This window comes from Erythranthe guttata, chromosome 14 (genome assembly GCF_056151865.1).
Source record: "Erythranthe guttata isolate IM_541 chromosome 14, IM_541, whole genome shotgun sequence".
Lineage (NCBI taxonomy): Eukaryota > Viridiplantae > Streptophyta > Magnoliopsida > Lamiales > Phrymaceae > Erythranthe > Erythranthe guttata.
In genome coordinates, this window is record NC_142546.1 from 9,640,088 (window position 1) to 9,657,016 (window position 16,929).

The window sequence follows — 16,929 nt, forward strand, 5'->3', positions numbered from 1 at the left end:
CGGCTTCTTGTATGAAATTTTGTATTTCTCTCCGGATTCTTTCAATTTTGGTTGGGGAGTTGTATGTGTTCATGAAGAGTTGTGGTAAATGGGGCCAAGACGAGATGGAGTGCGGCGCACGAGTTTGTAACTATTCTCGGGTTGCTCCTTGTAGAGAGTGCTTGAACATGCGGAGTTGCAGTGCTTCAGGTGATACTCTGTTCATCTTATGCGAATCACACGTTTCGAAAGTTGACCAAGTGGAGATGCGGATCTTCATGAGCTAATCCGCTGAACAACCCATTGTTTTAGAGCATAGTAAGGAGTCCCGCTCGAATTTCAAAATTGTTGGCTTCAATGGGGGGCTGCTCAATGCTTGATTGAAACCCATTGAGTGTTGGAACGGTGTACTCATGCAATGCTCGTTGACGAGGTGGTGGATTAATGAGCTGCTGTTGCTCTTGCTCATTGACGATATTTCCTGCCGCATTTAGTAGGCGTCTTGGTCATCTCCCCTGCGATTATTTTGTTCTTTCATTGTTGCGGGAACGTTTCGAGCTAACCGTTGATTTCTCCTGGCATGCCAAAACGTTCGCTCAATTTCGGGATCAAAAGGTAGCAAGTTCGTGTCGTGTCCTCTTCGTATAAAAAGTACCTAAAACAAAAATAATAAAAATAAAATAATTAAATAAAATAAATAAAACGGGTGAAGTAAGAAAAATTGCTCAAATTTAATATCAGAATAAATAGATAATTTAGCCATATTCCCCGGCAACGGCGCCAAAAACTTGTTGGGCTAAATACCTAACACGCAAGTACACGTATCGCAAACAAGTAGTAAAAGTGGACTCGTGAGAGTCGGATGTTGATCCCACAGGGGATACTCAAATTATCTAATCCTAAGTACCATATTCTAACAATTATGATTTTTATCCAGCCTATGCAAAGTTGTCAAATCTAATCAACTAAATAATTAAGCTAATTATGAAAGCAAATAAACACGAGAAAATATCAATAAAAACGGATCTAGGATTTCATCTTCCCCCTATGCAAGAATTGCTCACCTAAAACCCCTCAATTATGAAATATATGATTCCTGATTATTAACCCGAGACACTAATTTACTTATAACCCTTTGTCACGTGTATTATGAGTTTATTATTCATAAACGGTTCACTATATGTCTATGCAAACCAATTATGAATAAAGCATTAACTAACAAGTCTCGTAAATGGCTACTTAAGGTGATATCTGTATGTCTACGACACCACATGCAATTGACACACTCATCCGGTGAAAACTACTCGAAGGTTCTTTTACTTACCGTCTAATTATCAAAATAGCTCAGTCGAGTCAATCCCAATAATCACAGATAAAGCACATAAATTGATCAGGTTCATGCACTAACAATCATAACAAGTAGAAGAAATAGTCATAAAATCATAATTGCATAATCTCAAGAAAACGGGTTCACCATCCCCACATAGGGTTCCAACAAAATCCTAGATTAAAAACTTAGCTACTCATGTTCTCTACGAAAAACATAATAAAAATATAAAAAGACATAGATTAAGAAAAGATAGATAAAAGAAGAATTGTGATGAAGATTTGTCAATTGTCCGTCTTCGTTTCTTCGTTCTCTCGCTCCTCTTCCTATAAGATTGTGTTCAAAAGTCCCTTAATTCGTGCTTGGTTTGCCCTTAAATATATGTCCACTCTTGGTAGAAGATTTTGGTTTCCTTGTGTGATTAAAACTCCAAAATTGTCTCCAGCGTGTTTTCACACGGTCGTGCGAGAATCAGTGCAATTCTCACACGACCGCGCGTGAATCGCCGAAACCTTCTGCCCTCATTCTGCAGTTGGCGGCGACGCAAAAAATAGGCTAAATTTGGCACGGCCGCGCCGGCCAATTTTCAGCATATTTTTGTTTTCTTCCGTTTTTGCCCCTTTTTGACCTTTTTTGGCTCGTTTCGTCCTTGGAACTCCCAAATTGTCAAGGTGTACGTAAAATGCAATAAACTACTCATTAAGCATCATTAAATCAATAAAAGTATACAAAAAATCCTCGTAAGAAAGTATACATTGAGTTTAAAATATCCACTCAACAGTTTTATTCACACTCTGATTTGTTAAGGTTTGATCTCATTAAGGAGGATCAATTGGAAATAGGTATGTTAAGGTCCATTGCATGAAATTTCCATGTTACACATCCACATCATAATCTATGCCATTCAGTTGTGTTGATACTGTGACCATTGTTGGGTCCCGTTACGACTAATGTGAACGAATGCCCCTTTGATTCAGTGTTAGCATGATTGATGGACGAGATTGGTTATAGACACACTACAGTAATGACAACAAAGTTCAGCTCAAAAGTTACTTATGCAACCTGTAATTATAAAGTTACACATACAGTCCAAGTGGAGATTGTTGGATCATTAATCCAACGTTGGACTTATATGTGAAATATTATGTGTTGCAAGACTGTCACGTAAGGTTAAGCCCGTTAAAGTGATCGACTAAGGTTTATCTGGATTAGGTTTTAATGTGTCTAATAGGGTGTGGACCTTTAATGTGTGGAGACATGATGGTAATTTTATTATAGTAATGAGCTAAAATAAAATTACAAAAGATAGCCCATTAGGTTATCTATATATATTGGTCATGGTTCCCGGATCACATGTACGGATTCCATTCTCTATATATTCCATCGACATAAAGAAAACGAAGATAAATCTAAAAGATTCTCGAGTTCAAATGTACATGATAATTGAACCCAATAAGTAATTTTAACCTTTTTTTTATATAATACCACTTGATATTGATCGCATTACTATGTTTTCATTAAATAGCCATTGGACTTCTAATGTGAAATATTGATGATTGAAGTGGCAAATTCAAACATGAAGTGCATGCTGATTTTGATGGACCAAGCTACCTTTTTCCATCCCTACTTTTGTTAAGACCGTTAACATACACAATCTTCCAACAATTCACATCATAAATTTAAATAATGTGTAGATATCTTGTGTCGCATAATGACATTAGGCATCCAAACAGAGTAGAAATAAAGTTCGAGTTGCCACCACATTAGGACAAACACTGCTACATTATATTGCCACTTCATTCAGGTACAAATCCAAATAGTGTGGTAGACTACTTCACATTGCTTGTATTCGACAGGCTACAAGAGTCCCGGAGTTATTACAACTCCTTAAGTCCAAGAACGAAGCAGGTTGTATACAAATCAAAGTCAGACAAATACTTCGTCGACGCGGAGGACATGGGTTAGACTAAAAAAAAAATAAACATAAATTTTGTTTATAACTTACTGTTATAACACAATAACATGTAATCGATTGATATTGTACTGTACTTTATGTTTTGTTATACAACAGAAAGCTGCAATGCAACTATTAGCTGCAAAGTACAATATTGACGACAACTTCGACATGACTATTGTGGACGTGACGGAATCCCCACAACAAAGTAGTGGAAATTACAGCGGCTTGTTAGTCTTGTGTGTGATAAAAACAAAGATTACACAAACAAGAAAAAAAATGCTTGACGTTGTTCAAAATTACTTTTGTTTGTATTTACCTTATGTTTTGTGTTACTGTGTTAAAAAACAAGTATTTGGCTTATGTTTTCGTTGTTTTGAACATAATTTGGTAAGAAGTCAACTTTTGGTATTAGTCAGATGATAATCATATTCTATAATACCACAGTCGGATGAAGAGTGAAGACTATTCAATTATGACCTATAGTTGAATTAATATTAAGGTCATCCAATGGAGTCTTTAAACTCCATTTGGCTGCAATCTTTTAATTTCATCCTTTCGAACTTTCAATTTTACTCCCACATGATATCTTCAGATTAGACTAAAAAGTCCTCACATTAAGCGTGTGCATCGCACGTGCACCGGAAAAATGAGAAGATTCGCCAGAATATTCCCCTTAGGTGGTTATGTGCGTTAAAAAAAGGAGTTTGGGTGTGTCCGTGCAACTTTTTTTAGTTAAGGTGGCAAAGCGCAACAACGGATAAAGTACATGTGGCAAAATGCTATTAACCCTATTACTTTTTGAGATAATAATATTATGAATATTATTTTCCCGAACAGTAATATTATTAATATTACTGTCACAAACATTAATACTATTGCATGAGACAGTAATATTACGGCCGGGGACAGTAATATTACAGTCGAACACGGCAAAAATGCAGGCCAGGGCGATAAATTTAATTAATACAGTCATATTACTGTCTCAGACAGTTAAATTACTATTCGAGACAATAATTTAGCAGCTAAGACAGTAATATTAACTAAAATAATTTTTTTTCAGAAAAAACAAATTTATGAAAAAAAAATCAATTAACAGTTAAATAACTGCTGGAGATATTAATTTAGCAGCCATGACAGTAATATTAATTAAAAAAAAAATTTAAGAAAAAAAATTAGTTAACAGTTAAATAACTTCTGGAGACAGTAATTTAGCAACGAAGACAGTAATATTAATTAAAATATTTTTTTTTTTAAAAAAGAAAAAAAAATCAATTAAAAGTTAAATTACTGTCTTCGATAGTTAAATAACTGCTGGAGAAAGTAATTTAGCAGCCAAGACTGTAATATTAACTAAAATATTTTTGTATGGAAAAAAAAAACAGGTCAATTAACAGTTAAATTACTGTCTCCGAAAGTTAAATAACTGCTAGAGACAGTAATTTAGCAACCAAGACAGTAATATTAATTAAAATATTTTTTTAAGAAAACACAAAATAAAAATAAATAAATAAATAAAAAGTCAATGTCGGAGACCAGGCGATCAACGGCGGTTGACCTACCGGAAAAAATTTCAGACAAAAAAACGTTTTCGGAAAAAAAAGAAAAAAGAAAAAAAAAACAAGTCAAGGCCAAAAACCGGCGGTCTCCGGTGGTGGCGGGTCAAGTTGGGGTCAAAATTGAAATTATGGTCAAAATTGATTAATTGGCGAAATTGGACTAAATTTACAATGTACATTAATAGGATTTTTTAAAATAATTAAGACTCCCTCTTTAATTCTTTACGCCGGTTCTTGTACACAACTTGAACTCCGTGTCTCTTCCAACAGCAGCTTCACACCGCGTGCCTCGAACTCTTTTCAGGCCTGAACTCCCTTCAGAAACACGGTTGATCTCCCTTGAGATCTATACAGAAAATTTGTATCTGTTGACACATGCAACAATGGCACAGTCTTGCTCAGCAGAACGTTTCAGGAATTCTTCAATGATATAGAGTGATTCTTCTCCCAAAAAAGTGTACGGTTCTTGTGAGTCTAGGAGGCTTATACAGATGCGAAATCAGCCTACCAAGACTTACCTTGTTCCCAAAGAAATCGATGAACCTAGGAAACAGACTCCTAATCGTTTTCTAATTCTATTCTAGATAAATACAAATGATACCTAACTAGAATAGAGTACATAGAAATAAATCTAAGTCCTAGAGTATTACAAATGTAGGACTCTAAATTTCCAAAATAAACATGGAATACAAAACTTTGTCAATCTTTAATTCCCAAGTGTGGCGGATTTCTTTACCCGTGGAAATCTGGCGCCAACAATACCAAGTACGATGTGTGTACGGTGGTGTACCATATATTTTTACTAGGTTCGTGCATTATTTTTCAAATTCTAATATCGTACTAGGTCGTAATGAGTCGTACAAAAAACCAATGGATGAGATTAAAATTTAATTACTTTGAATCCATCGGATTTAATCGTTTAAGTTCAAGTAGTACAAACCCTCTAACCCTCTAGGACCCTAGACAACCCCAACTTTCATAATTAGACCTTACCCTTTTTTTTCTCCCTCCCCTTAAATTACCCTAATAATAATTATTAAACATTTCAATTTAAATATATATAACTTTACAACTTTGAATAGACAGCATTAGAAGTGGACCCCACAACATAAAACTTTCCAGTGTGCAACTCCTCCGGCGAAAGCAAGACAAGGCGGGCGGCAACCTCCGCCGCTTCGTCAGCGGTGTGTGTGCCCTTACCACCAGTCATGGAGGTCTGAGTAAAGCCGGGGCAAAAGCAATTGACACTTATGCCCTTCCCTTTGTAACGCTTTGCTAAAACATTAGAGTAAGCATTAAGGGCCAATTTGGAAACTGCATAATCAGTCCACACGTGGGGCCATCCTTGGTTTTCCCATGTTCCATTCTTCACATTTTCAAGGAATAAATTCACCATTCCCTCTATTTGCACTTCTGTTAACTTTTTTTCGTCCAATAGAATTTCTTTTAATTTCGGATTCTTCAGCTTCTGCAAAGATGAATGAATAATTTTTCAATTTTGAATGTCAAAATGTTTGTAAAAAGAATATTCAGTTTAACCTCTATAAATTAATACAGTCGTGGCAAACATAAATCTATTAATTTAGTGAAATATTAAATTATCGAGCTAATAATTTAATATGTTTTTACCAAGTCGGGTCCGGTGAAATTATTATTTTAAAATTATTAATTTATCGATGTTCTATTGCATGTGATTTTCAGATTATTGTTAGAAATTTTGTATTAATTTCAAAGAATTTTGATTCACAAGCAAATATTTCCCTCCTTCCTTTTTTTTTATTTGTCACTTTGACTAAAAACAATTTTTCCGAATTATTTGTGTCATTTTACAATTTTGATCTATATGTCACTCTTAATTAACTGAAAATCAATTAATAGCATGAGTATTTATTTTAGTGATTTTTTTTTTTTTTTTGTTGAGTATTTAATCCCTGTGCACCAGACAAAATGACAATTAATATGGGAAAAATGAAGTAGAAACGATCTTTTCTTTTTCACAAATTGTATGTCATGATAAATTATTACGTGCATTTTACACATCTCAAATTTTATAACTAGAGTTTCTCGTGAAATCAGTTTTCAATTTCCTGAAATTGATTTATTTTTCAATATTTAATTAAGTAATTATAATGTGATATTTCTAACTCAATGATTGTTATTTTTAATTTTCATACTTTGTTCTTTTTCAATTAAAATTTTGTGTCCAGTCAAATGGAGTATTATATATATTATACATGTCCGTTTTAGTAATTATTAATATTATCTTAGCAGCAAAAAACAATGTTTATTATTTACTAATGTGGTTGGATCGAATTAAAAAAAAAAATAGAGTAAACTTACATTTAATAATCCAAGCCTTGAGCTAATATTAAGAATTCGACCGACCGTAGATGAACGGCGGAATAACGGCAAGAGGGCCTCCGTCAGCATTTTTGGGCCTGAAAAATTGGTTCTGATCACCGTCTCCGCTTCCGTTACTGAGTTTTCGTCTATATTGTTGAATGACACGGCCGCATTGTTTATCTATATAATAAATAACAATAAAATAATAAATAAAGTAAATCTTATGCAATAATTTTTATTTTATCATATAGACTTTCCAATTTATTAAAATGGTCACGGGTTCCGATAACTGATTTTTGTTCTATTCTGTCTTCAAACAAATACACATGTTGTCTACTGTATTTTTTTTATTTAATAATTCAGGGACACGAAAACGGCGATACGAGGAAATGAGGAAACAGACACGGGGAAATTGCATGTCCCAGAAAATGGGATACAAGAGTTTGGGGAAAACATGTAAATATTAGAAATATAGGTTTATATTTATAAATATGTTATATAAACATATACAACTAAACCTCTATAAATTAATACTATCTGGACAAGCCAAATTCTATTAATTTAGCGAAATATTAATTTAACGAAATATTTTTTAACACGTTGCCTTCGAGTCGGGACCGGGAAAACATATTATTTAAACGAGGTTATTAATTTATCGAGGTTCTATTATATAAGTTTTTGTTTATATATAAATTATTTTTATATTTCATACAAACATATTCAAGATAAATTTTACTATCAATTATCAATTTGCAATTGATCGTTAAATCATGTAAATAATTAAAATTAGTTACTGAATAAATTTAATTAATTATTTTAATCAACTCGACAATATATTGAATAAATGTTATTAATTATTTATTTTACATTGACATTGGTTGATTACGTGGGAACACAATAATGTTTTTTTGTTTCTTATGAGATTTCAATTTATTTTAATTAATTTCCTATATATAGTACATATATAAAATTTGAAACTTAATACTTGAATAAGAACATTTCCTTATTTGTTCTATCGAGAGTGATACCTAACTATATTCTCAAATCTCAACAATATATATATATATATATATATATATATATAACTTAGATACGTCAATTAAACCATATATTATCCATTTAGCATTCATTATGTTCGTTGACCAATTTAATTGATTTTAATAATAAAAATATATAATAATGTACAATATAATAAATAATATATATATATAATATATTACTGACCAGTATATCAACCACTCCAAAAGCATGTTGAAACCATGAAGCAAATATTGCAATGGAATTAGGGTTTGAAACATCAAGGCAGAAAAAGTGAACATAGAGCCCTTCACTCTTTAATGATTCAACTGCCTTTAGTCCTCTGCCGCCGTCTCTTGCCGTCAGAACCACCGTCAGCCCTAACTCCGCCAGCCGTTTAACCACCGCCAAACCTATGCCCTTGTTTGCACCCGTAACTATAGCCACCGTCTCCTTCGACCACCATCTGCATATTAAATTAATTAATTGTATATTTTGTTTCTTGCATGTCCGATTAATCTAAAATATGCCAAGCGCGTTAACGCTTCGTCTGGTTAATTAATTATAAGAAAAGTGATAATTAATTAAATAATTAATTAATCCAATAATTTTCTGTCTCGGCCAACAAATTTCAAATTTATCCACTTCTTTTTCTAAAAGAAATTTAGCTCTTGAGGTATGGTGCGCATTTCAACTCTCTAATATTCCAGTACGACTGCATGAATAATCTTATCTCGACTAATCCTATTATGGCAACCAAACAATTAAGGACTTTAGGTAATTAATAGATAATGTATATACAATTTTACAAAAATTCATATTAAAAGAACACGCGTGACACAAATTTAGGGATAAAAAAAAACACGAACACGCACAATAATCGAACGTGGTCGCATATGTAGGTATAATATGTATATATACCTTGATATAGGATGACGAGGAGCGACAACAATGGAGTCTGCCGGCATATTGGGAGACGATCGATGAATATATGGTGAGATATATAATTAAATTGGAGGATGAGAGAAAGGTAAACAACACACATATATATAGATAGATATATATATAGTAAGTAAATAATGTAGCTAGCTAGCATGAGGGTTGGCAGATAAGATGTGGCATTAAATAAGCAAAGGGGAAGCCCATTCTTAATTAATATTTCAAGATATATATATATATATATATATATATATATATATATATATATATATATATATATATACACACACATATATATGTGTGTGTGTGTATTTCTACACTGGTGTGGACATTGCTTCAAGTATGTTTATTTTAAATAAATAAGTTCTTTTATTATTAATATAAATTTCTAAAGCTGAAATTCATTCATACGGTTTACTTTGGCAGTGTGAAACTACTGTATTGAGATGATATATATATATATATATATATATATATATATATATATATATATATATATATATATATATATATGAAATGGTTGGTTGGTGTGTGTGGGGGAGGGTGTTCTCTTTTCTATGCAGTGTCTCTGCAAACCATATTTTTATCTGGACATGTGATGCATGCATTACATATTAATGTAAATTTAATCAATTTGAAGGTATATATATATATATATATATATATATATATATATATATATATATATATATATATATATGTCAAATACTTTCGGCTGCAACAAAATTGATGAAACCATAAAAAGCAAATTAAGCTAACATGCATGCATGAATATTAATGTAGCTTTAATTTCCTCAAAAAAAAAAAAAAAAAAAAAAAAAAGAAAAAGAATATTAATGTATCATAGATGCAGTTTTTTTAAATAGGTAGCGGCAAGATTTGAACACAAAATTTTCATTTAATTTTTAGGTCTAATATCATGTTAAATATAATGACCACTTCATTCAAAAATTTAATTTTTTGGATGAGTTGGTCAACAGTTAGGGAGTTAGATGTTACATTTGGTTATTTACATCAAATGTATCTGAATCGTAGATTTGATTAAATAACTATCCAGTAAGCACACAGACACACATATATGTGAGTGTGATAATATATATATTTACAGTTCAAATCCACCAAGTGTAAATAATCAAGTGTAACATCTAATATCTCATCAACAGTCGACCGATTTAGAAGAGCCTAGAAAATTGTTTTAAAAATATAAATAGAGAGATCGTTTGTTTCAAAATTTCCTATTTTTGATAAAAAAAAATTAAAAATAAACAGTGGAAGCACAAAAATGATTTAACTATAACAAAAGGGCATTTATTGTTAAGCTGTAAAATTAGGTTATTTTACTCTTTATATATATTTCCAATCTTTATATATAAAAGAAAGATTTGCCCGAAATCCTAAAAGTAAATTTTTTTTAATATTTTAGTGAAATATTAGTTTCCTTTATTTTTTTTTATAGCACATTAAAAATTATTTGTTTTTTCTACCTTTACTAAAACACGGTCAACTTTTTTTCACGTTTTTTATTTTTTAACATTTTCTTTTTCTTTTTTTCTTTTATTTTTCTCTTCGAGCATTAAATTTGCTCTCCTTGTATAGGACACGTTTTCTTTTAAAATATTTTGTTTTTTTTTCTTTTTTTTTCCCTTCCCCACTAAACCTTGAAATTTTTTTCTCACGTTGTTTTTTCTTTTTAATTATTTTCTTTTTCCTTTTTTTCTTCTTTTTTTTTTCTCTTCCAGAACTAACTTTACTCTCATTTTTTATAGCACACGTATGTGTATTAAATTTTATTATTACAATAGAAATATATATTATGATTGCAATTAGTGGAATTTTTACATTTTCGGTGTTCCATTGTTTTGCTATTGTACATGTCATATATATATTTACTAATTTCTAATTTTGCTTATCTTATATTTTTTTTCAATAGCCGCCCGTGCAACGCGCGAGGCAAAATATATACTAGTAGAGCAAGAAGTAATCTCATTATATATATATATATATATATATATATATATATATATATATATATATATATATATATATATATATTTTTTTTTTCCTTTTCTTCTTTTTCTCGAGAAATTGTTAGCACAAATTCTATTTAAAATCATTTACTTTTACCAAACTCCTACACGGCAGGGGTTAGGCTAAGAACTCCCAACCTGTTCATGTACTTTCAAAAAGAATAAAAAAATTAAGACTTGAACCCAAATTAATTAAACATTACATTTAAGTACCACGTGCTATATTTTGTGACATAATTAATAGTGGTAATAAAATTACAATGCAATGATATATTAAGACATTGATTTGTGTAAGAAGTTTGGCCTCAAACTTGCCAAACTTTCTTAATTTATATTGCACGCGTTGAGAAACTACAAGAAATTTAAAAATGGATGATGGTATTATGAAGTAGATTATTTTACTTGACTATTGTTGATCGAAAACCTACACGCAAGTGCACGTATCGTACAAGTAATATAGTGGACTAAAAGTCCGGATATCGAACCCACAGGGAATATTTAATTATCTAATCCTAGACGCTAAATTCTACCAATTATTATCAAGCCCACCCTACACAGTCGAAAGATGATTAATAAATTAAATTAAACTAAAGCAATCGAAAAGCAAGCAAAAACAAGAAAACAATTTAAAACGAAGATTAATCAAAGTAGACAAGCCTAGGATTTTATTCTTCCCCCTATGTGATTATTACTCCCCCAATTCCTTCAATTATGCAAGCAATTAACCCGGATTACTAACCTGAGATGCTAAAATAATCATAACCCGCTTCCGCGTGTATTACGATTCTAATACTCTAGATTCAATTACTATATTCCTATGCAATTAATTCTAGAACACAGCGTTAAGCACAAATCTCAATAATGGCTACCTAAGAGATTAACTATATTCCTATGTTAATACCACAAAGGCTCTTCTACCACAGTTCTAATTATTAACCCGATCTTCCGATTCATGCGATTAACAATAACATAAAAGCACATAAGGTGATCAAGTTCATGCACTTAATAAAACAAGTAGAAGAAATAATCCGGAATTAAAACTTGCATAAAATCATAGAATTGGGTTCATAAATCCCACATAGGGTTCCAAATAAAATCCTAGAAATAAGTAGTTTAGCTACTCATGATTAAATCAAAAACGCAAATAAAATAAATCATAGACGATAAATATTTGCTTGGAGTCTTCGAATTCTTCGTCTTTGTTATTGCTTTGTGGCTCTTGAAATTTCGTAAAAAGGGATCCCTAATTGTGTGCTTGACTTGGTCTTATATAGGGTGAAAAACTTGGGGAAGAAGGCAGTTTCCTTGTACAATTAAGATTCCTTCACTGCGCCAACTCGCCCATCCGGACGGCCGTGTGAGATTTATGCCTAAAATCCGCACGGCCGCGCGGTCTATTCTCCAGAATTCTGCTTTTTTCACTTTTGGCCCATATTTTCTCCAAAATTGCAGTTTTGACCCCATACTTTTCCAATTCTTCAATTTGTACCTAAAATACAAATAATCAACTTTTTAAGCACCAATTATCGTTAAAACACACCAAAAGCTCAAATAAAAAGATACGATAGAGTGTGAAAATATACACTTAACACACCCCCAAACTTGAACTTTTGCTTGTCCTCAAGCAAAATCTACCGATAAGCAAATAACACAACTATTACATCTCATCACATAGATCAATGATCAACTTCACGTTTTCAGAACTTGTAATTATAATAACAATTCCTTAGACATTCGCAAGCTCAAAATTCAACAACACTTAGTCACTCACCATTACCAAAAAACCACAAATCATACAATTGCTTCAAGTATCCCATATTTGCAAGTTAAAAATAGAGAAAATTTATACTTACATGCATATGCTTGACTCCAAATACTCACCAAATTATTCTACTCTACTAATATCGAACATTAAGCTATTGGGATCATTGGGGCTTTGTGGCTTTCAATTGTTAGGCTCTTTGGTTCGAGGTAGGAAATATGGGTATGTGTGGCTATTCTTCTTGAATTTAGGTGATTACGCCAAAATTTGAAAGACAGGCGTTTGAAACAATGAATTCACCTATACGGACTTTAATAAACTCGATTCTCAAAAGTTCAAAAGTCTCCACTTTTGCTTTTGAGGCAATGGATCGAGTTTTCAAAAATAATTCAACAACTAGTCCTTATTTCTCCCTTCTAGTCTCTTCTTCTTCTTTTTTTTTTTTTTTTTTTTTTTTTTTTTTTTTTTATATATATATAGAAGCATAGATATTTGTCTTCTTTTTTTTTTTTTTTTTTTTTTTTTTTTTTTTTTCGAAGAAGAAGAAGGACCTTATAAAATTTTTCGACTGAACTCCAAGGGGTAATTTTTCAAGAATCTCCACCTATTCTACCTTACACATTGGCTAAAAGAAAGAACACCTTTTCTCCGAGGCTCAAATCAAGGTTCTAAGGAATTTCGATAAAAAGGTCGGCTTGAAAGGCTCAAACGGTTCAAAGAAGGCCCAAATCATATCCCAAATCACTTACTATTCAATACTTCGTATCATAAATTTCCTAAGGTGAGTCTTAAAACCGAACATAGCATGATCTAGCACAAATTAATTCCAAATTTAAAATACAAAACATTCAACAAAAGCAATGCACAAAATGTGATTCCTAGCAATAATTCGCTTCTAAGTCCCGTTGAATCGAAAGCTAAACAAACATCAAATCCTTATCACACAAAACAAGCAATTTCATCATCAAACATTGATCATCTCTCATTATCACAAATCATCGATGCATTCAACTCAAGCAAATTTTTTTTTTTTTTTTTTTTTTTTTTTATATTCCGGAAAAACGAGAAAAACAATAAAAACGAATAAAACCTAATGCATGCAAACTAAAACAATTAAGCACAAAAATAACATGTTTTTCACCCCCAAACTTATAATTTTCGTTGCCCTCAACGAAATTAGCACAAAGTTTAAGGATAGAAAACACCTGATTTAGTCGGGGTCGATGTGATCGGGGTGCTCCTCCCTCGCTCTCTCACGCTCATCTTCATCGGCGGCTCGGACACGGGCTCAAGAATGGGTGCCGGCGGATGCCGGCTCGATGCACTCGGGCGTGCCTTGAAAGATGAGATTTTGAAGAAGTTGGCTCGATGCTCTAGCCTCCATTCGAAAATTGTGTGTGGGAGGTTGTGAGGATGAAAGAGAAGGGTTTAGGAAGAAATGGGGGCAAAATCGAATTTTTAGAATTTAAAACGCCCAGTAATAGCCTCGGACGGCCGTCCCGCGTTTTGCCCTCTTTCTCGGACGGCCGTCCGAGCGTTCTGCTTCACTGCTGCCCATGGGACGGCCGTCCCGTGTTTTGGCCTAGTTCTGGGACGGCCGCACCGTTTCTCGAAATTGGGCAGATGCTGCTCCAAAATTCGGACGGCCGTGCGAGATTCCAGGTCTTTTTCGCACGGCCGTGCCATTTCACGATTTTATACAGTAGCTTCCCGAAATCTCACACGGCCGTGTGAGTTTTACGCCCTTTTCTTGCACGGCCGTGTGAATAATTGCAATTGGGCCCCTGAAAATTACAAACTTCTGATTAGTGCCCCTGAAACTTCTTATTTATCACTTTTTCGACCCTGAAAAATAAAATTCAAATAATAAATTAGAATGCATGCTTATGATATTACAAACGAAACGAAAAATTAAATAAAAATACGAAAAACAATAAAGCTCGGGTTGCCTCCCGAGAAGCGCTAAGTTTAAAGTCTTCAGCCGGACGTTGCTTCTTTAATTTCAAGCAAAAGTGACAGAAGTCACTTGGCAATCTTCACTTGCTTCCCAATACGGTTTGAGCCGGCTCCGTTTTACGTTGAACGTACGATTCGAATCTCGCTCCTTTATTTTGACCACCTCGTGAGGAAGAATTTCTTGGACAATACACGGCCGCGACCACTTTGATTTGCGCTTCCTTGGAAATAACCAAAGACGGGATTTGCACAATAACACCAATTGTCCTTTGTGCAATTCCTTTTTGATTTTCTCCTTACGACCACAATAGCTTGACTCATCCTTCTCTCGTGACTTGCTCGAATCTTCGGGTGGCAACATCTTCCTCGCATTCTCATCGTCGTTAAGACCTCGACTCGTATGACTTTCTCTTGGAGGATTTAAAATTGAGTCCATAAAGTAAACTTGCTCCGTCCGATTCCCGTTTCTGCCATCATCCCCTGCACTCAAAGATACTTTCCCATTGTCCAAGTTCAAAACATCAAATTTTTCATGAGTTGTGAAATCCATAAGCTCAATAGCAAAACAATCATTATTATCACATGGATTTTTATTAGCACTAAAAACATTAAATTTGATTGTTTGATCATGCACAGTCATTGTAAGATCACCACTAGCACAATCAATTAGCGTTTTCGACGTGGCTAAAAACGGTCTCCCTACGATAAGAGGTATCTCCCTATCCTCATCTATATCTAGTATAACAAAATCGACAGGGAAGATAAATTTGTTGACTTTCACTAGCACATTCTCTAAAATACCTTTTGGGTAAACTAAAGATCTATCGGCTAATTGAAGAGTTATAGCCGTCGGTTCAATTTCTCCTAACCCAAGATTTTTAAAAGTAGAGTATGGCATTAGATTAATGCTAGCACCTAAATCAATGAGCGATCTAAAATTTTTACCTCCTATGGTACAAGGAATAGTAAACTTACCTGGATCGCCGAGTTTTTGTGGAAGAGGTCGAGTAAGAATTGCACTAATTTGCTCCGTGAGTTGGATCATCTCGTTCCCTTGCAATTTCTTACTTTTCTTCACGAGGTCCTTGAGGAACTTCACCCACTTTGGCATCTTTTGAAGTGCTTCAATGAAAGGAATATTTATGCGAATTTCCTTCAACTTGTCCAAAAAATTTTGATATTCGGCATCGAGCTTCTTCTTAATGAATTTTTGAGGATAAGGAATTGGAGGGACTTGTGAAGGCACCGTCGATGGTGGCTCGTCATGAGATGATTCTTTTTCCTCATTCTTTTTCGGCTTCTCGATTACCGTGCTTCTCTTCTCTTTTCGTGGGGCTTCCTCCAATTGCTTACCGTTCTTCAAGGTGACTGCTTGGCATGTCTCGACCTCGATCTTTTTCGTTAGCAATCTTTGTGGATATGGGATTGGCTCGACCCATTCGGCTACAGTGGCTTGCGGCTTGATTTGAATTTCTTCCCTTTTTTCGCTCTTGACATCGATAGCTTGGCACGTCTCGAATTTTTGATTTCGAGGATCTTCCGTATTCGATGGCAATGCTCCCGGCGGGCGGTTCTCTTGCTTCAAAGCTAATTGAGCGAGTTGATTCTCCAAATTTCGCAACGAGGCTTGGGTAGCGGTCATGAATTGGGCCAATATCTCATCCGTGTTTGATTTTTGGACCGGTGGATTGTTGCCTTGATAGCTTTGTTGAGGAGGGGCTTGATTTTGAAATTGACCTTGAGGTCTTTGATATCCTTGGCCTTGTTGATTTCCTCCATATTGCCCTTGTGATCTCCACCCTTGATTTTGAAATTGGCGAGGCGCGTTGTTGACGTAGTTGAGCGACTCCACATCTTGTTGGCATTGGAGCGTGTAATGATTTCCACCGCAAATTTCACAACATGGAGATTCAATTGCTTTGACTTGTTGTGGTGGACTTGCTTTGATGTGCTGCAGAAGGAGTTGATTTTGTTGAGCAATTTGGGTCACTTGAGCTTGAAGGGCCGTAATTGCATCTAACTCCAACACTCCGGGAACTTTCTTGGATCCACTAACCGTCCTCTCG

The 16,929-nt window shown here is 33.7% G+C and overlaps 1 protein-coding gene across 1 annotated transcript; it reads right to left on the reverse strand.

Moving 5' to 3' along the window:
- Positions 1–5,833: 5,833 nt before the first annotated feature.
- Positions 5,834–9,220, reverse strand: LOC105954544 (NAD(P)-binding Rossmann-fold superfamily protein). Its single transcript, XM_088813668.1, has 4 exons — positions 9,101–9,220; positions 8,387–8,645; positions 7,160–7,342; positions 5,834–6,287 (listed from the first exon to the last, which is right to left on the reverse strand). Exons 1-4 carry the CDS (start codon positions 9,145–9,147, stop codon positions 5,886–5,888), a joined length of 891 nt encoding a protein of 296 aa, XP_088669794.1. The 5' UTR covers positions 9,148–9,220; the 3' UTR covers positions 5,834–5,885.
- Positions 9,221–16,929: the final 7,709 nt, after the last annotated feature.